The sequence below is a fragment of the Salvia hispanica genome, chromosome 1, assembly GCF_023119035.1.
Source record: "Salvia hispanica cultivar TCC Black 2014 chromosome 1, UniMelb_Shisp_WGS_1.0, whole genome shotgun sequence".
NCBI classification, from domain to species: Eukaryota; Viridiplantae; Streptophyta; class Magnoliopsida; order Lamiales; family Lamiaceae; genus Salvia; species Salvia hispanica.
The window spans coordinates 12,829,776-12,850,350 of record NC_062965.1 but is presented as its reverse complement, the minus strand read 5'-3'; the positions used below and the strand labels follow the sequence as shown (position 1 = coordinate 12,850,350).

The following is a 20,575-nucleotide window of genomic DNA, read 5'->3' as shown; positions in this document are numbered from 1 at the left end:
GTCCTGTACTTTTTGCTATTTATTTCGTTGAATTCTTGTACTATATTTTTGTTTTTATAGATTTCTTTACTTTTATTTTTAATTTTAATCAATCCTTATTTAAGGGAATTAAATACTCCCTTCGTCCCGCTTTAGCAGTCCCGTTGACTTTTCTGCACTCGTTTTGTAAAAATGATAATAAATAGTTAAAGTAGAGAAATAATAAAGTAAAAAAGACAATAACATAGATAAGGGTCTTATCTATATTATTCTTTTTTTTTCTTTATTATTTTTCTACTTTAACTATTTATTATCATTTTTACAAAATGAGTGCAGAAAAGTCAATGGGACTGCTAAAGCGGGACGGAGGGAGTAATAGTTATGCACATTATACATTGATCACTATTTCATAATACTATATTAACTTTGACAAACCTGCCAAACTATTATGCTACGAAAAAATTATCAATATCTTATTTTCACGTTTTCTTCAATTTTTGACATGCTATCGAAAATGTTATGTTCATATTGTGAGCGAAAAATAGCAGTACAAAAATATTTAAATTTACCAAACTTACAAAAATATAGTACTATAAATTTACTAAACTTACAAAAGTATATAAATTACTAAACTTGCAAAAAATTATGTTCTTCCTAGTAAATAACTAATTGACTGGACATTGCTAATTCCCATGATTTTGAGCGTAAGAAAATTTGGGGTATAATGAAATGTGCTATGTAAATTCTCATAGTAAGATCGCTGAAGAGGAACATATGGGACCATAACTTTAGTGGCTTTGGAGTGGATAAGTAGTTGATCCTTGATAGCAAATAACAAGTCACCAATGGCGAAAACTTTGAGCGGAAGAATAATATAGTATGATAATGTCCGATCATCAACTCGTATTCTGGCAATGGTATATTCTATCACCCAAGAATGTGAATCTTGATAGTTGTTCATCTTCCAAGCAATAATATGCTCTCTATGATCTGTTATATCGCATGAGCCTAGTTGATCATTCAAAACACATAATTGCTGGGAACCATATGTATCAGTGAAATATCCACGTTGGCGAGGGGGAGGGGAAAAACTGGTAAAGACCTCGGTTTCAAGATCAAAACAACAAATCACAAAATTAGCCTTGTAATCAGTTGCAAACCAGTGAAGATTTCCCTTAAAAAATAAAATATAAACAGACAAAAGTCGAGTTTGGATGTATTCAGGCCGGCTTGATTTGTTAGGCAATCTAGTAGTTGTTGAGATACTTCTCCACAACACACCTCCTAGAGCGTATAGGTAGCAAGAGCTAGATTCATCAACACATGAAATCTTATATTTGCCGCTTAATTTGCTTACTCTGAATCCAAATAGGCACTTACGTCTAGGTTGAGGAGGAAGCTCAACATATTCACAAGTCATTGGATTGACTATGAAAAGAATATGATGATCATTATCCGGTCCATCCCATAACAAAAGCAAACCGTTAACTGAATTAATTATAAGGCGATGATAGCCAATAATTTCACGCGGAGATGGCAAGCGGAAAAATAATAAAGAAAGATAATCTATATATGGCATGAAAAAAATGTTGTCTCTGCTAAGAGTCTTCACTATGAGTAAAATTATAGAGTCTTCACTATGAGTATACATCAAGAAATCAAAACCTTGAACTTATGCATTAGATGTACACACACCTTATAAATTATAATATCCACTGACTCTGAAAACCTGTAGACCTATCTCATCCTTACGGTTTATGCTTAAACATATCATTTCAGTTAATATTACGATCACGAGTGCAGAAACATAAGTACATAACACATTATAATAGAAGAATAACAACCTGTAAGACAAACAGAATATTTTGAATCTTCAGACTAACCCATAGACGGAATATTAAGGAATTTGGTGGGCAAGATTTTGCCATATGCGGCAGTGATGCAAAGTTCAGGTTCCAAAGCCTTAAAGCCGCAAAGAAATGATTCCTGCACGGAGGCACTACTAACATATAAATTTGTTCCTTCGTAGAGATAATAGAATTAATGTTTCTAGTACATATATTTTGAACTTCCAGCAGTATTAACTCGATTATTATATTTTGCCAAGTTATTTATCTGAAAAATAATTCAACACAAATATATGTATCCAATCCATAGTTCTGAGCCAAGTGATCAGTGTTACATAAGAGATGCAAGAATCAAAATAAAAAAATCTCTCTTCCAAAGGGATGCTCATGGTTCCTTCTCGGGAAGTTTACCCGCTAGTTCCTGTTTCCTAACACAGCAATTTTCTTTCTGAGAACTACCTATTGAAGGTGATGATGTGGCTTCAGTATATATCCCCAATCTCCCTTACGAAGTATAAGTGTGCACAATACCTCATTTTCAATTACAATAAACTCCATGCCCATTAAAATCAGGGTAATGAATTTAGACGAGCATTAGGAGATTTGTTTATTTGGGCCAAAAGTGCAAATGGTTTCCGCAAAGATATTAGGGGAAGTGACAGCACACTGCTATTAACTTTTCAAGCAATGATCGGACCAAGTTAAAGAGTGATAAATCATATCACCTACCTCTCGCAGGTAAATAAAAAGGGCCTTAAACTCAAACTAGAGTGAACTTGCACAAACACAGTGGAAAATAATTAGTACTACATAATTTACCTCACCAGCTTTTATCGGAGTGAAGATCAAATCAGACGGGAAACCTCTGGCGAGAGCATGTTGTGCAACTGGAGAAGGCATCACCTTTCTACCCCTGTCTCTAGCAGATGGTGGTTGGTGACAATCGCTGTAATCTGAATCATAGCAAAATGCAGTCAATAAATGTTCCTCATCATAGTAAGCTCAATAAATCACAGCACCAATGCCTTTTAGAAGCATTGTTCTCTCAAATCAACTACACATACCAATTCCGTGTGTGCTGCTTTTTATCACTTAATTCAACTAAAGATGGTAACTTTTGTTCAATTTGCGCAAACTGTCAGCGTTAGAACATACATTGATGCGCAAAAATTGAAAACATAAATATTGAACACTAGAAACTAGTTTATGCGCAAAAAAGGAAAACATAAATGCAGAGAATAAAGTGTTGAACAGGTAAGCACCTCAAATAAGGAATCTGGTGCGGAGGAGGCAGTGAAAAGGGCATCAAGAACGGAAGCGGAAACCTGGAAATGGAGAGTTGGTATTAATTAGTAATTAATTGGGCATTGTCACAGAGAGAGAGAGAGAGATGAGGCGCTTCTTGTGAGAAGAAGTGGCGGTGCCGAGGCAGTAGCTGAAGACGATAACATTTTGCTGATTTTCAAGCCCAATTTGTTCCATATCTTATTAATGGAATTGATTAAAATACTAAAAGGACTTGAGAGCCATTTTCGAATCCCCAGGGACCATTTCCGAATTAACATAAACCCGTGTAACGACGTCGTCGCAGCTATTCAATTGAAGCAAGCAAGAAGAAAACCCAATCTCATTTTCTCTGCCGAAGAATTTGAGCGGAAAACGCCACAGAGAGAGAGAGAGATATGGAGCTGGGTTGTCTAACATTCGCCGCAGCCTCATCCACAGCCTCCTTCCTGCGCCGCCACCCTCCAACTTTCCTGCAACCCCACGATAGATGCCACCACTTACTTCGCCTAAGCGCCGCCAACGTTAGTAGCAGTAGCCAAAACACCGATAGCGGCAGAGGAAATCTCTCCGCCAAAGCGTCGAAACAGAGCATATCGAGCCAGTGGGACGTGTCTAATTATGCAGCTCCGTCATGGCTGCCGCGATTCGAAGAGCTTGACACCACCAACATGCTCCTGCGCCAGCGAATTATCTTCCTAGGCTCCCAGGTTTGCCCTATTTCATCTATCCATGCTGTGAATTTAAATTCTGAGATTGGGTTTCTGTGTTATGCTTGCAAAAAAAATGAGCTTTGCACCTCTTTCTTCGCATAATGACATTGTTATTTTCAATAATTTGGCTGAAATATGGATAAGTAAATGGGTTGTTTAATATAGATTGTTATGCTGTCCAAAATCAAGCTAAAGGGTGGATTTTGGTTTTGTGTGGTTTAGTTAAGTAATTCCAATTGATTTGTGATGGACTTTATCTGATACTCCCCTTGGAAACTGTTTGTCGACGAACAGATAGATGATGTGACCGCAGACTTCGTCATAAGTCAGCTGTTGCTGCTAGATTCCGAAGATCAGAAGAAGGATATCAGAATGTTTATTAATTCACCAGGTGGCTCTGTTACTGCTGGTGAGTTCCCAGATATGGAGTGTCTTTCCTTGAAGATTATGCTTTAATGGAATAATTCAGAATCTCAGATGACTAATGACATTTGTCCCAAGATTGGGTTTTGGAAGAATATAGTATTTTATGGTTTTTGCTTATATTTGACAAAGCTTAACTTGAGAATGCCAACAATATTAACAATCTGTGACTGCCTGGAGTTGTTGTATGGCATTTTTAGGATTGGTTTGGGAGTTTGGAATGGGAAACAATATGAGTCATTAACACTCGATATTACTTGGTGAAAACAGCTGTAAACAGCACAAACCACTTCCAGTTGAACATATCATAATTTCGTATGTGCTAATCGTTTTGTGGGTCTGACATACAGTGCGTTTGGTGATTATGCTTTGGTAGGAATGTTATCGTTGTCATTCAGACTTGTGCTATTTGTTCATAATACATGTTATATGATCTATATCTTGGCATAAGATTCTGTTATGACTTATGAGACCTATTTTGATGGGATTGAAATGAGGAATATATGCAAGTAAGCAATTATAGTTGTTTCCAGGAAAACAGAAATCAACTTTTGCAGAGAGTTCATCTTCTTGGACATTTGTGTACTCCCATTAGAATATTTTTATTAAACTAAGGTGCTAGGCAATGCATTTTCACATACTTTCTAAGTGCATAATGCATACCATTAGCTTTTCAATGTGTATAATGATAACACTTCCTTGAATTATGTTTTAAACTAGTGAAGTCCCTTTTTTCAATTGTTTTGTGTAGGAATGGGTATATACGATGCCATGAAATTGTGCAAGGCAGATGTATCTACCATTTGCATGGGTCTTGCCGCATCCATGGGGGCTTTCCTCCTGGCCTCTGGTACTAAAGGAAAGAGGTTCTGCATGCCAAATGCTAGAGTGATGATCCATCAGCCTCTTGGAACATCTGGTGGAAAAGTATGTTCACATCTTTATTCCTTTTTGTGCTCGTCTCTAATCTTATTTATATCAGTAATAAGCGAGATGAAGTGCTGATAATGTTGAGAGGAACATGGCGATATTGTGGCCAATGTTATAAGATGACTGATGGCAACATTTCTTTATTTATTTTAATGACTTAGCTATGGAAGTTTTGGTATGATTAGAGGAATCAATAGTTTAAAAATCAATAGTTTCAAACACTATATTCAAACTCAAATTGCTACCATCAATAAACATGTGTATAAAGCAGGGACATTCCCCAGCCTCCCATAAAAAAGAAAGTTGCAGGCATATTGCAATTGATATGAATTGTATTTGCGAAATTGAAATGCTTTGGAAGTAGGAAGCCAGTTTCATACTGCAATGTGTCTAAAAAGATTGTTAGAGGGCATGCAAGACACATTCTGCTTTAATGGCTTAACCTTCTTTTCCCTTTCTTGTCATAGGATGACTCTACTCACAACAAATGAAGTATCAGTTAGGTCTTAGAATCTACTTGTTCTATAGAAGAACACAGTGTTCAAGCTTACACACCTCAGTAACTTGCTATTTGTAGCATAAAAAACATATCCCTTTTACATGTATAAGCACGAATCATTCATATCAGATCGATACCAGGGTGGTCATGTCCCTAAGATACTTAATGCGATAATGCATTTAGTAGCTTTCCAATGGGATTAAAGGACTGCTCTACAGTTATCGAGGGACTGATCATTGTAGGCTCACAGTATCTTGTTTCTTGTCTTCCATTCATACTTAATCTAGGCTCACCATACCTTGTTGCATGTCTTCCTTCTAGGCTACGGAGATGAGCATACGCATCAGAGAAATGTCTTATCACAAAGTGAAGCTGAACAAGATATTATCACGAGTCACAGGGAAGCCTGAATCACAGGTTGGCTATTAAGCTCCCAGGAAACCTAGCCCTGCCTCTTTCATGGTTTTTACCCATGCTCATGTGGTTGTGTGCTTTTGTAGATTGAGATAGATACAGACCGTGATAACTTTATGAGCGCCTGGGAGGCTAAGGAATACGGGCTGGTGGATGAAGTCGTGGATGATGGCAAGCCTGGCCTTGTGGCACCAACTGGAGATACTTCGCCCCCTCCCAAAACCCGAGTTTGGGATCAATGGAAAGTCGAAGGCAGTAAAAAAGCTAAGAAGAATTTACCCTCTGAGGAAAGGCTGCTGCAAAACGGAGTCGCTGTTGGTGAATGAAGTACCAATAATTCAGTGATAAAGGATCGACGGCCTGAAAGAGAGTTTAGATGCTCTTCACGTCAGTACTCGTCTCATGTTATGGATTGCAACGTATGCCGAATCAAATAGAAATATCACATTTTTACTGTTTGTAATTAGACAAATTTATCAGAAATTGGTGAAGATTGTAACATGGAAACTGAGTTAGACAGTATGTTCAAATCTGATCCCATGGATTTTGATGATTTGCCTAGTTATATTGCTGCATCTTCATTAACAGTCCATATGTACAATTTTTGGTGTGTCCATAATTTCATTGCATGATTTTATTGGCACATTTCTAAGAATGAGGTTAATCTAGCAACTAAATTCTATAAATCAAGTTTTTTTTTTACTACCTTTAAAAAATGGGTTATGTGGTTGGAGAATGCATAACTAGCCGGTTACGCAAAATGTGAGTTATGATAATGGTGTGTTTGGGAACATAAAATAATGGTGTGTTTGGGAACATAAAATTGGAGGTGTGGAATTGGAATTGGAATTTGAATTGGAACCTCAATTTCAAATCTAATGTTTGGTACCACAAAAATATTCGGGTTTGGAATTGAATTGCAATTCCAAATCTTCCAATTCCACAAATTGAATTCCTTATCAAAAGTATAAAATTGGAATTCCAAATAGTCAAAAAATTATATATATTCACTATATATCTACAACACACGCTACACACATTTCACACCCACTAAACACACTTCAGACACTTCACACACTTCACACACTACACGCACTACACACACTACAAGCATTTTACACACAACACACACTACACACATTTCACACATTTTAAGCATTCGACTTTTTTATTTTTTATTTTTGCTTTTAGATTTTTTCGATCTGAAACGAACCAAATTGAAAAATTAAAATTTTCAAAAAGTTTAAATTGAACTAACCAAAAAATTTAAAAACTGAACCAAATTAGTAATTTCTGTTTGTGAATATTGAGTGCAATGTGTGTGTTTTATGTAGTGTGTGTATTTTGTGTAAAATGTGTGTAGGGTGTGTGTTTTGTGTGTAATGTGTGTAGTATGTATATTTTGTGTGTGTGTGTGTGTTTATATTGTGTGTATTTTGTGTATAGTGTGTGTGAGTGTATATTTTATGTATAGATAGTGTGTGTTCATAAATTCTTCAAATTCAATTCCATATCAATTACTTCATTTTATCAAACATAGAATTTGGAATTGAATTCCAATTCAATTCCATAAAATTTGAATTCCAATTCTGTGTACCAAACGCGACTAAGAGAATGTATAATTAAATAGTTACTAGAATGCGTAATCGGCTAATTATGCATTCTCCAACTACATAAGAGTTGGATAAAATAGCGGTAAGATATCAAATGCTATATGCTCCAAGTACTAAAACTCTTCTTACTCAATTATTGGCATATACTAGTATAGTACGAAGCTACTACAAACTTCGCAAAATGCTAAATAACATTTGAAAACCAGCTTGAAAATTATGGTTCTTGTTTATTATGCAAACTATAATTAAAAAGTCAAATAGGACAGACTCCAACAATTAAAAAAAATAGTGGATTTCGAACCTGAGACGTGACGTTCATGTTACCAACATTTACATCTGTTACTAACAGTAGCTTCTTATAAAAAAAATTGAATTAGCACTATTAACCAAATCTAGTGTTGTTGACAAGAAGAAGAAAGAAAGTGAAGGCAACAAATATTCTGCTTGGAGGCATAAAGTGGGCTTTACGCTATAGATTTATGACACAAGTTGAAGTCTTCACGATTCTATTTTCTTTTCTCCCAAGTGTCCTTCACCTCGCTCCACACAACCCATTGTTTCAAGTTATGTATTTTCTAAATATGAACCTATAGTACTACTAACAAAATCATTTATGGTAAAAACATTCTGAAAATAACAAATGAGGTATAATTAGTACTCTCCCCCCTGTCCGGTAATTAATTGATATATAAACTTATTTTTAGCATATATTCAAATTATAGATCAATTTCCTATATTGAGAGTGTATAACATTTTTTGGTACAATTTAAACAACCCTATTTAACGCACCTGAGGAAAAAATAATTGATATCAAAACCATGCACGTAACTAAGCTTTTTTAATTAGGTAATTATCCTCTCACAGTCGACCATAATTACAATTTATAGCCTACTTGCTATACGTAACAGTGACATAGTCCAAGAAGAGACAATATTTTCTATTAAACGAACAAAATACATATTCGATCTAAATCTAATTGATCCATTTACTTAATCACACATCTGATGATGCCACACCCAAGGTAAAACAAATAATATAAATCAGTCAGAATTCTAAAATACATAGTACTTCCCTAATTAATTAATTAATCAATTAGATCTTGAATATCGTTTATAAATACATGTGTGTTTGGGATAAAGGTTTGGTTTCTCGTGAGAATTAAATTTTTCATGAGAACGTGCCATGATTAACATGTAAAGTTAATACATTCAGTCATTCATCACAAAATTAATCAGGGTTGCATAAAAATAAACTTTTTGTCACTAATGAGATTCAAACACAAGCAATGTATCACTAGATCTTCGCAATCGAAGAGATAAATTGGTTCTCTAGTTTTCACATTTGGACCTCCTCTTATCCTGTCGAGATAGATCAAATTGAGAACAATTTTTGTGACTTAATTATGAATCTAACATTACTAATAATATATTGATCTTTATATGATGAATTATCTTTATTGTGGAAAAAAAGCTTGCAAAATTTGTATAGTACTGATAGAATCATCCTAAAACTAATGATGAATAATCCTAAAACTAATTGGTTATAGGAGGAGTGGCCCATGAGATTTATATACTAGTTTCAGTTTTCTCTTGACACCGAGCGATGTGTGATAGTTATATGTTACTTTTTTAGTTTCAATTGCCAACACTCCCTCAAACCCTTCAGTCATCTTTTCGGTTTCAGCCCATATATCCTGCTGGGTCAGTTAATATTTAGCCCGCAATCGGTGATCCGCTCTGATACCATAAAAATCTATGGGTTTCATCCTAAAATCAAATGATGATAAGAGGAGTGATCCCTAAGATTTATATACTAGTTTTAGTTTTTTTTTTTAACACCAATATGAGATAATTATATGTTACTTTTTCAGTTTCAATTGCCAACGAGTACATATGCATGGTATGTGTGATGAGTTGCTTGCTTCTTAAGGTGTAGAGCAAGACAATACATGCCATTTCATCAATCGACATACATCACGCCACATGCATTTTCAGTTACATTTGGCTTTTTATGAAGACTTCTTTGGAGGCTGGCATTCATTATCATTAATTACTTAACTGGAAGATACTAATCATTAATTTATACACTTCCCTATGAAGGTAGACCTCATAAATTAATTGAAACATGTATATTTCTCCTATGCATTAACATTTTGTAAAACTATAGACATTAGGGGAAAAGATTGTTACATATACGACGTCGTTTTCATGAAAACTAAGAAGATTCATTAACCTCTAATGTATACTTATCAGTTTCATTAATTAATAAGTTGGAATCGCAGCATCAGTACTATACATATCTTGTTCTACTCTAACACTTTACCAACTCATCTCAAACTAAAACAATCCAGCATTAATGTAAGAAGAACACTCTAGAAAGTCTAAAAGTTGATGAAAAATAACTTAATTAGATAGTTGTTCATTTTAAAGGTACAAACGATTAATTAAATTAAATTCAATTCTTTGACAAAATTGACTATTTTATGACTTGCTCACGCAAATGAATTCGTTGCTGTAATTAGGGTGTGATTATGCTATATCTCACTTCAAAGCAACTTCATACAAATACTTGAAAGCAAATTAACACATGGCCCACTCAATATACTTAATTTCAGTTCGAAAATAACTTAAATCTCATACGCCATCTTCTAGATTTCTCATGTCTACACACATATTCCTCTATTACAACTAGTGTTTCATATTTCTACTCAAAAAATTAATTAGGGTTTGCCACGTGGCATGTATTATCTCATGCACACACCTCTCTCTCTATCTATAAATATTATATACATAAACAACTCAAACCCTCTCAAATTAATTTGCAGTATAATTCCTCAAAAATGGCAACAACAACTTTCTTACCGGCAAACCCTAAATTACCCCAAAAGCGAATTTCTACTATGCGAAACGGTGTCGTATCAAAAAGGTTTGTGATCAAGGCGCAGCAAGGTGGAGAGGAGGGGAAATCGGTTGACGAGAACATGATCGTGCTGAGAATGAGGATCAAGAAGATGAAGGTGATCGAGAGCGTTGGTGGAGGAGGAGAAGGAGAAGGAGAAGAAGGGGTGGTGGCGGCGCCGGAATGGAAGGAGTGGGAGAAGAGGGTTTTCACGCACTACCATGAGGGGGTTTTGGACACGGTGGGATTGTTGCAGTCTTATCTCATGAATACGCGACCGAGTGTGGCGTTAGGGATGTTGGCGCTGATTGCGATGACGGTTCCTTTCTCGACGTCTGTCGTCGTCGCTAATGCGCTCAAGGTGGCTAAGGGGTTGCTCGCCGGAAGCCATGTTTGTATAGATATTGATTTTTAGACTAATTTTTATTTGTGTGTATATAAATATTGAGATTTTATATTTATTCATTTTATAATAGATAGGTACATAGAGTGTGTGTGTATTTTGATTCAAGTTTGGAATATGATTTGCTTTCAACACAAATGAGATTGTAAGTATATAGTATTTAAGAGTATATTGTATTTATTAATGTGGATGATATATATGTTTGTCATATTAGAATGCCTTTATGGTTTACGAAATTTGAATTCGGTTTTGCCCAAATTTTGTTGTGCATCTCTTTATTGAATTTATTGTGTTTAACGCTTTTGATATAAGTCATACAAAAAGGTTGAAACCCCAACCCTAAGGGTCCCACACATCCCGGTCCGACAGTATTGTAAGGGGTGTTAAATCAGGGTACGCAGTGACCCGCTAATGGGGAGGGCCTAACCCACTGCCAGCCAGAAGCCCACCTCCCAAGGCTGAGCACTTGTGTCTGAGAGGTGTTGCAACTATACGATAGTAGTGGGATTTGATCTTTGGTCAATCATACAAATCTGCCCCTTCGGAACCAACTGCGCTCTACCCATGCAGACAAAATTAATCCTTTATGAGGATTCGAACACACAACCACTCGGTTATCAACTGCGCTTTTGATATAAGTGGTACAAGTTCAATTCTAGTAGTCGAAATGCCACAAATTAAATATGGGATCCATATGCTCTTTGGTACCGTTTTAGTCTCACCATTTCATGTTTCATTGAACGTCGTTTTGTATATTATAATCTACTCTCTAAAAATATGAACTTTGAGTTAGATACAAATGTAAATAGGAAGTTGATAAAATATCTTTCTTAGAAGCAGATTTAATATAAATTTATAAAATATTCTGAGTTTCTTGTTGATGAGAGAATTTGGGTTAGGTGGGTTTAATCTTGGTTCTTACAGCGAAGTAGCTAGTGGGGTCTTTAACGTTTTATATAAATCTATTTGGAAAACTTTATCTTCCTTTAAAATTTTAAATATGTTCTTAACTTTTATCTTCCTTTAAAATATACTCTTATATATCTTGCTTCAAATAGATGAAAAGGATTATTAGATTGTAAATTCTATTTTATTAGTTTTATAATAAAATATGATCAATAAAATGAGTTAGTAGAATTAATTTGAGATATTATTTAATTACTCAAAATAGTAAAAATAAATGGAGTATATAATGAGATATATAACTATGAAGAAAAATAGCTTTTTTGGAAAATTTAATCTTTTATTGATGCGCATTAAGTTATTGTGGATTACACTCTAAAACGCGTTTGTATCTACGAATTATAGATAAGTTATTAAGGAAAACTAAGCCAAAAATACTAAAACAAAACAGAATGCAATATATAAGGGAAAAATACAAGGGTGGAAACAAATCCTTTAATGCAGAACTAAGATTAAATTTTATTCATTGAAATAAAATATATAAAATTGTAAAAAAATATACTAATCCCACGATAATCATGGTAGTAGTTTCCAATTATTATTAACGTGATTAACAAATTAAATTCGAAAATATATTTAGATATAACATTGAAGGTATCTCAACACAAAATTTGCATTAGCATGATATTGAATTTACTTTAACATAAAATAAATATATTAATCCTACTATAATTAATGGTAATTGTGCCAGGTGCTATTGATAGTTTGATAATTGATACCATCAACAATTCGACAAATTATGCAATTTTTTCATGTGAACATATGCAATTAAAATTTAATAGAATCCTTTTAAAACTACTTTTAATCAGATACATAGATTGTGACAAAAAATAATTTAAATCAAGACATATAGGTAACACATTTTGCACTATTTTAGAAGAGAAAAAATGGGTGTTAAGAATATGCGTGATTAAACATAACAGTAAATTTATCAACGTATCAATAAATGTACATTAATTTAAAATTGAATGTCGTCCATCATTATAACGCAACATCATATATCACGGGAGTTATATGCCATTTCCGGAATGAATTTTGAATTAATTAACTAAATTATCATTACTTATAATTATTAAACTGTTGTCGCGTATCGTTGATCACACTGGCGTAGTTTCCAAATCTTAAGATTAACATTGATCTTATTTCTGCATTAAATTGTTGTTCGAATTTAATTACAATTATGTCTCTACATAATTTTTGTGAACACCCATGCATGATGAGTATTACTCACGTAATTTTACAAATTAATTATGAAAGATCAAAGTTTATCTAATAACTTCATTTATATTTTGAATTCAGAAAGCAAGTCGCACTTTGATCGTTTGTAATTTATAAACTTCACGATCCTAAATGCTTAGTTTACTGTATAATTTAATTTACTAGATAGTATTAAAGATATAAGTTGCTATGATATGAATAATATATTAGTGGTCCTCATGATTAGCATGAACCTTTATAAATTATGAGATATAAGTAAAAAATTTCTACTAGAAGCATGATTTACATTGCCATATTATAAAATTTACTAACAGATAATTTATAATGAATAATACTACTCCTATTTGAGATCCATGTGAAAGCATGAGATTTGAAATTTGAAACTACAAAAAACAAATTAAGATTAGTCTAATAAACATTTTAAGATTCCATTTTGAAAGCGATACAATATAAATATTTTCTCAGAAGTTAATATAATATTGCTTTGAGATTAATTATAAAAAGATCAAATGATTAATCATGGAGTCTATTATTTTGTTTGTCGCTATCGAATTATTTCTTGAATCCAGACCTCAGATTGATTCTGTTTCCACTTTCCACCTCTAAAACTCGACATCTGCTTTCTTCCCAAATCCCATTTCGACTGTAATTTCTGTATTCATATCTCTCTGTTTTACCGTGTATATAGTCAATGTTTGCATAGGTAAGATTGGATTGGTGTATCTATACCGATGATGTTCTCTCAACTTCCAGAATCTGCTGGAATTCAATAGTTAATCTTTCTTTTCATACGTCTTTTTATATTCAATCTCTCCTCTTTATTGCCGGAAATCTGATTTTGGTGCTGTTATTCGAGTTTGAATCGAATTCAGCTTCCAATTCCGTCCTCAGCCGGTTTAAATCGTTGAAATTGCAATAAGCTACATATCCAAGCTCCAATTTTTTTATTAGGGTTCGTCTCTGAGAAATCACTGGAGGTTTTTCAATGGAGTCTCTTTCGATTCAGACTCGAGCGAATCTCAATTCGACAGCAGAAGATCTATTCAACGCGATTATTCCCCTGCTGAAGCTCATAACTCTCACCGTCATCGGATTGATTCTCGCCCGCCCGGAGACGAAGCTTGTCCCCAAATCCACCTTCAAGCTTCTCAGCAAGCTTGTCTTCGGTTTGTTCTTACCTTGCGTCATCTTCTCTCATCTAGGAGAGACTATAACTGTGAAGAATTTCGTTAGTTGGTGGTTCATTCCTGTTAATGTGATTCTCAGCACTCTCATCGGCTGTATTCTAGGGCTGTTAGTTGCTAAAATATGCCGTCCCCCTCAAGAATACTTTAGGTTTACTGTTATCATGACTGCATTTGGCAACACTGGGAACCTCCCTCTTGCTATTGTTGCATCGGTTTGTCATAGTAAGGATAATCCGTTTGGCCCCGAATGCCACAACACTGGGACGGCTTATGTGTCGTTTGCGCAGTGGGTTGCGGTGCTTCTTGTTTATACTCTTGTTTATCACATGATGGAGCCTCCAGTGGAGTATTATGATGTTGTTGACGATGGTGCGGAGATTCAGGAAGAAGTGGCCTCGAATGATCTCAGTAGGCCGCTTCTCGTGGAAGCTGAGTGGCCCGGGATGCAGGATGGGGAGACTGAGCATTGCAAGACACCCTTAATAGCGAATGTTTTCACTAATGAGTCGAACCAGTCTATCCCAGAGCCTGATTCGTTGGAGGAGGGTGGTAGTGGGGCTGGGCCGAGAAGTCCGAAATCACTTCGTTGTCTGGCAGAGCCTCAGGTGGTGAGGAGAATAAGGATCGTTGCTGAGAAGACTCCTATCTATCACATCCTTCAGCCACCAACGTTTGCTACGCTGTTAGCTTTCTTTATTGGTATGGTGCCTCCGATCAAAAGTGTTGTATATGGCGATGATGCACCCCTTGCATTCATAACGGATAGTCTGGAAATCATGGCTGGGGCAATGGTGCCATCGGTGATGCTTGTTCTTGGAGGAATGCTTGCTGAGGGGCCTAATGAATCCAAACTTGGGCTACGAACTACTATTGGCGTTATAGTTGCAAGACTGTTGATACTCCCCTTTATTGGTATAGGGGTTATTTTCATGGCAGATAAGTTGAACTTTCTGATCCCTGGAGACCAAATGTTTCGGTTCGTGCTTCTGATGCAGTATGCAATGCCAAGTGCCATTCTGTTGGGAGCAGTTGCTAGCTTGAGGGGTTATGCAGTTAGTGAAGCTTCGGCTCTCCTCTTTTGGCAACATATCTTTGCTGTCTTCTCTTTGGCAATTTATGTCATACTATACTTCAAGGTTCTGCTCTATTACGTTTGAGGTCCGTTCTAACCTCTTGACTCTCTTTCATTGCATTCTGTGAACCGTCTGTTGCAAAATTACCTTAAATCAATAAGACCCCTCCAAAATGTGTCTTGACAGAGGACACACTTTCATTCTCAAATCTTAAATTATGCATTTCAGTATCTGATTTCTGAACACACTATATAGTGTGAGACTTTTGGTGTGTGCTTATCATACATTCTGCTTGCTGGTGTTTATGCCAGAGACATGTTAGAAAAATCCCATTCTTTTCGTAGTATTATATACGAAATCTATTATTGGTTCTAAACTTATACTAGCATGTATGTAGTTCTTTGATGGATTAGTTAGATTAGAGCTTGTGTGGTTATCTAATCCTTCAAATATTCAATCATACCTGTCATAAATAAACTCTCTCACTCAGAGTAAATGCCCCCGCACTATGTAGTTTATGTACACCAAGCTGTCCGGGTTTTAACGATATGAACTTCTTAGTGCAGACGCAAAACCCATTTTATCTTAATGGTTTTGAGGTTAGCTCTGATAGACTGAGCACTGCACATAATGAAGAAGTTGATTTCTAGATACCACTGAGTATGGCTGTGAATCTTTGATGAACTCCTAGCCAACCAAGTGCTAGCGAGCTATCGAGAATGAAGGTTGTGAGTTGGCATGAGATTCCACGCATGTTCCAGTTGGTAACGCATTCACTGATCACACACCATGATGGAAACACGGCATTTTTCGTATTTTATTACTATTTATTTTTATATGGTTCTCACTGTTTTGTTTTACTCCATTAAAGTACTAAGTGTTCAAAATTGTGTATACAGCTGCCTAAATAAGAAAATGTATGATTGAAGATTGGTGTAATTTGTCCAGTTCCAGTAACTGTTATCTTTCGCTTTGGTTCCTACTTTCTGTTGTTTCACAGTTTCGTAGTTAAGTTTGATGTCACTATATGTTTGGAGTAACGATTCGATTCTCTTTCGTGTATGCCCTTCTGGAAGGCACGCTCGGCAGAGACAAGCGTGGTAGTCTTCCCGTTCCCGGTGCGCTCGTGCAGGCAATAGCATGCCGCACACACTAGCAGGTCACTAGGGAGTAGTATATATATTATTTTCAACCAAAAATAGGAATCTAGATTATAGTTTATAATTTAATATTTTATTCTCCTTTCTATCATTGAAATCAATGGCTACTTTATTATTTTTTTTTTATCGTCATCTATCTCCTATAAATATCCTACTTCTTTGGCAATTCATTTACACCTAAAATCATCTTTTCATTTAATTTCCTCTCATTTTATCTTTCAAATCTCTAAGAGCATCCACAATGGGGGCAGAGGATGCGACGAACGATGCATCCTCCGCCCCTTAGTCTGCCACTGCAGCACCACGGACTATGCAAATTTTATCATCCACGCCCTATGCATCGTCCGCGGACTATGACACAGAGGATGCATCCTCCGGCCTATCCTCCGTCCCTTAGTCCGCCATTGTAGGGGGTGCGGACTAGAGGGCGGAGGATGCACACATTTTTATTTTTTATTTTTTTTATTTTTTTTTTGTATTTTCTTCTATATATATCACCAAATTTTTTACTTCATTTCACACCTTTCACTCCACTCTCTTCCTCATTTCAATTTCTCTCTAAATTCAATAATGAATTCCGACAATTTTTCATTTTTGCAAGCACAGAAAATTAAAAATTAAAAAAAATATATATTGACAATAGGATTTGCCTTTTATTTATAGTTTTTTTATATTTATTCCTGCTAATTGATATGTTTGCAAACATAAAAAATAAATATTGTAGTTTTTAATATTCAAATAATAAATAAAATACTTAGGGTGAGACTTAGGGCGAGCTATAGTCCGCCCCATTGTAGGTGGAAGGGGCGGAGGATAAAATGCTGATGTGGCAGCGCATAGGACGGGGCTTAGGACGTTGCATCCTCGGCCCCATTGTGGATGCCCTAATAATTTCTTCATTTTCCCCCGAATTCCACTATCCCATCTTCTCGCTCATTTCCAACAATATTATCCACATCGTATATCATAGTATTGAATTAGTTCAAATAATATGCCCTAATTTGGAGTGACTTCTCAAACGACAAAATTCCTATCTTCGTGCCTTGCTTAAGCTAACTTTTGATGAATCTACAATTGGCGTGATATACTGAGTTTCAGACTTCGTGGAGGAAAACCACGAAGTTTGTCAAAGTATATGTAGATATTACTCCGTGTAACACGTTAAGGGCAGTTTTAATGTGATTAAGAATGCTAACTTGTGTTTCTAAATATACCACGCTTAAAATAATATGTTCATTGTTAGTGTCCCAACTAAAATTAGAGGAAAGTGTCTTAAAATAGCAAAATATGAAGATAATTTGTCCTTAATTTAGAGATGTTTTCTTTTACATCCTAAATTGTTATTCTTTTTAAAAGTACTTTCCAATGCAAATAATTATGTCTCAAATTTTGTGTCTTTAAAAGATAAGTTTTGTGTAATGTTAGCGCAAATTCAATTGTTGTCAACCAAATTCAAAGTAAATACCTTTAAACAAAATAGTAAATAAATTTAGAATACAAATTGTGTCACTTCTCTGATTGTATAGCAACCACATCACAAATAAAAATGATCATCATTCACAGCATGAAAAGAAGTTAAATATTTGTGCATATAATTGTACTGTTATAATTGGTGACAGCCTCTATGATTGAAAAGGACTAGATCATATGATGCAAAACAAAAAAATGCAAAGTAGCATTGGAACGTTTGTTAGTTAATGAATTAGGCAACGGATAAATGGTTGTGGACTAGAGTGGCTGTTCCATATTATGTGTCCTAGTATTCTGTGTTGGGAGGTCCTTTTATTCCACTTCATTTTTATTACAGTTGACAATTAGATCTCATATTCCACTAACTTATTTTTCTTATGTTTTATTATAAAACTAATATATAAAGGTATGATTTACATTCCACTTACTATTACAACTCACTTTCCTCTTCATTTAAGGGAGTACTCTATAAAATCTCGTATTATCCAAAAAAACCTAAGAAAATGATTATTCCTCCACTACCATCTGATTTTGTGAAATTACTCAATACAGATTTTAAAAATTATTTAACTTTATGAAAAAAAAAATAGAAAATGAGTTACTAGAATATGAAATTTCTTTTATATGTTGATTTTTATAATAGAATGTGAATATAATAACTTAGTTGAATAATAGGTTCACTTCCTTAAAATGAAAAAATAAATAAAATTTTAAATTACGAAAATCACGATATGGCGAACCGATAGTAATTTTTTAGGGGAGGTGTGAAGGAGTATACTCCCTCCGTTCTATAGTAATAGAGACGGTTCTTTTCAATACGGAGATTAAGAAAACTTATGTTATGTAAGTTAAATAAAGGGAAAGTAAAGTGGAAAATGAAAAAGGTAGAGAGAAGAAGAGAGAATAAACTAAGAAAGGTAAAGTAGGTGTGAAAAATGTGTTGATTTTTACTAAAAAGGGAAATGACTATATTACTATGGAATGTACCAAAATAGTAAAATGACTCTATTATTATAGAACGGAAGGAGTATTTTTTTTTGGGGAGGGGGGAATTGATTGAATATTATTCTTACTTTTTGTCATTTATTAATATTGATCGACTTGTCACATCTTTCATGCGTAAGTACACACGTTGAAAGGTTACTATTTTTGCCAATTCTACTCAAACATGCATTACAATGACACGCCGATCAGCGGATGCTTGTCACAATTTCATTGGTTACTATCTAATCATTCACTAATTGTAATTAATCTGGGCATCACCTACTGTGTGGGAAAAATAATCATTTGGAGAAGAAAATGTATGTGGTGACACAATTGATATCTAGTAATATAGGGGGTGACAATGACAAATATTACCCAATATGCACCAGCTAATAAGAGTAAATTATGCTAGCTTGATTCAGTTCTTTTACCTAGCTAAAATCTCCTCAAAACTTTCATAATCGTGGGGTCTCCTCAAATAAGTATGTATCTTTTGTTTATCTAAAAATAATAATTTATAAAATGCAAATTAATCAAATACTAGTACATCATAATTCACAATGTTTGGTCTAATTTAAACTACTTTTATTTAACTAGGGTTTAGGAACCAATCAATGTACTCCATATATAACACTAGAAAGAGGGTTGGGATCCGTTATGAGACTAAATAATTATTCACGGCGTCCCAACTAAGATGACATACTTTTCTTTTTTAATTGTTCCAATCGAAATGACACGTGTCTATATTTGGTACTCCCTACGTTTCTTCATAGTTGAGTCATTTTTCCATTTCGGAAAGTTTCTTCATAGTTGAGTCATTTCTATATATGGTAACCTTTTTCTCTTTCTTACTTTACTCTCTCTTACTTTATTCTCTCTACTTTATTCACTTTATACTTTATTCTCTCTACATTTTCCTCTCTCTTACTTTTTTATCTATTTATTTAACACACTCAATATTCCTTTCTAAAACTCCGTGCCGAAAAGTTTCGCCTCAACTATGGTGAAAAGGAGAGAGTAACTTTTACTCTCAGATTAAATATTCAACTATCTTTTTTCTCAATTTAATACGTACATCTACTATTTTCCTCTTCAATTAACTAGATTAATCAACAACTCCTAAAATCTCATGCTTACTCATAAGTGTATCATCTTAGGCGGGACGGAGGGAGTATTTTCTAAAATATTAATGTCATATAGTACTACACTTATATTCTATTTGTTCACGAAAAATAAACAAAGTTGTAAACGACACAAATTTTAATTCACAATTGTTAAAATAAGAGAGAAAAGAGAAAATACGGTGTAAGTAATGTTAGTGGATCGTGGGTCCATATTTAGAATTATGTAGGTTAGTAGTTTAAAACTTTCCAATTTTTAGAATTTGTCTAATTTAATGAACGGCTCAAAATGACAAAACTAGTCTATTTTTTATGGACGAAGCATTTACGTAAAAACATGAATATTTAGTCCATACATAATATACTTTGTGCAAATGCTAGAGACTTTTCAGGATT

At 34.6% G+C, this 20,575-nt stretch overlaps 4 protein-coding genes across 8 annotated transcripts; 3 read left to right on the top strand and 1 right to left on the bottom strand.

Moving 5' to 3' along the window:
• Positions 1-609: 609 nt before the first annotated feature.
• LOC125200631 lies at positions 610-3,298 on the bottom strand. 3 transcript variants are annotated; one of them, XM_048098315.1, is made up of 3 exons: positions 3,089-3,298; positions 2,646-2,779; positions 610-1,965 (listed from the first exon to the last, which is right to left on the bottom strand). In XM_048098315.1, the coding sequence occupies exon 3, from the start codon at positions 1,628-1,630 to the stop codon at positions 623-625; it is 1,008 nt and encodes a 335-aa protein (XP_047954272.1). In that variant the 5' UTR covers positions 1,631-1,965; positions 2,646-2,779; positions 3,089-3,298; the 3' UTR covers positions 610-622. The 3 variants fall into 3 exon arrangements, with proteins under 3 accessions (XP_047954272.1, XP_047954274.1, XP_047954273.1); XM_048098317.1 differs by having other exon boundaries at positions 2,651-2,779; XM_048098316.1 differs by lacking the exon at positions 3,089-3,298 and adding an exon at positions 2,891-3,029.
• A 147-nt stretch (positions 3,299-3,445) lies between these two features.
• On the top strand, positions 3,446-6,644 carry LOC125200632 (ATP-dependent Clp protease proteolytic subunit 3, chloroplastic). The gene is made up of 5 exons (XM_048098318.1): positions 3,446-3,820; positions 4,118-4,232; positions 4,998-5,173; positions 5,997-6,092; positions 6,176-6,644. The coding sequence occupies exons 1-5, from the start codon at positions 3,509-3,511 to the stop codon at positions 6,413-6,415; spliced, it is 939 nt and encodes a 312-aa protein (XP_047954275.1). The 5' UTR covers positions 3,446-3,508; the 3' UTR covers positions 6,416-6,644.
• A 3,897-nt stretch (positions 6,645-10,541) lies between these two features.
• On the top strand, positions 10,542-11,015 carry LOC125187423. Its single transcript, XM_048084017.1, has one exon. The coding sequence runs from the start codon at positions 10,542-10,544 to the stop codon at positions 11,013-11,015; it is 474 nt and encodes a 157-aa protein (XP_047939974.1).
• A 2,718-nt stretch (positions 11,016-13,733) lies between these two features.
• Positions 13,734-16,695, top strand: LOC125201316 (protein PIN-LIKES 2-like). 3 transcript variants are annotated; one of them, XM_048099375.1, is made up of 2 exons: positions 13,734-15,529; positions 16,521-16,695. In XM_048099375.1, exon 1 carries the CDS (start codon positions 14,170-14,172, stop codon positions 15,526-15,528), a length of 1,359 nt encoding a protein of 452 aa, XP_047955332.1. In that variant the 5' UTR covers positions 13,734-14,169; the 3' UTR covers position 15,529; positions 16,521-16,695. The 3 variants fall into 3 exon arrangements, with proteins under 3 accessions (XP_047955332.1, XP_047955333.1, XP_047955331.1); XM_048099376.1 differs by lacking the exon at positions 16,521-16,695 and adding an exon at positions 16,006-16,426; XM_048099374.1 differs by lacking the exon at positions 16,521-16,695 and adding an exon at positions 16,011-16,426 and having other exon boundaries at positions 13,735-15,529.
• Positions 16,696-20,575: the final 3,880 nt, after the last annotated feature.

Coding starts and splice junctions, on each gene's coding strand:
- LOC125200631 (XM_048098315.1), bottom strand. CDS start 1,630: ATGTATACTCATAGTGAAGACTCTATAATTTTACTCATAGTGAAGACT.
- LOC125200632 (XM_048098318.1), top strand. CDS start 3,509: ATGGAGCTGGGTTGTCTAACATTCGCCGCAGCCTCATCCACAGCCTCC. Junction 4,233..4,997: donor AGGTGGCTCTGTTACTGCTG/GTGAGTTCCCAG, acceptor TGTTTTGTGTAG/GAATGGGTATATACGATGCC. Junction 5,174..5,996: donor TTGGAACATCTGGTGGAAAA/GTATGTTCACAT, acceptor TCTTCCTTCTAG/GCTACGGAGATGAGCATACG.
- LOC125187423 (XM_048084017.1), top strand. CDS start 10,542: ATGGCAACAACAACTTTCTTACCGGCAAACCCTAAATTACCCCAAAAG.
- LOC125201316 (XM_048099375.1), top strand. CDS start 14,170: ATGGAGTCTCTTTCGATTCAGACTCGAGCGAATCTCAATTCGACAGCA.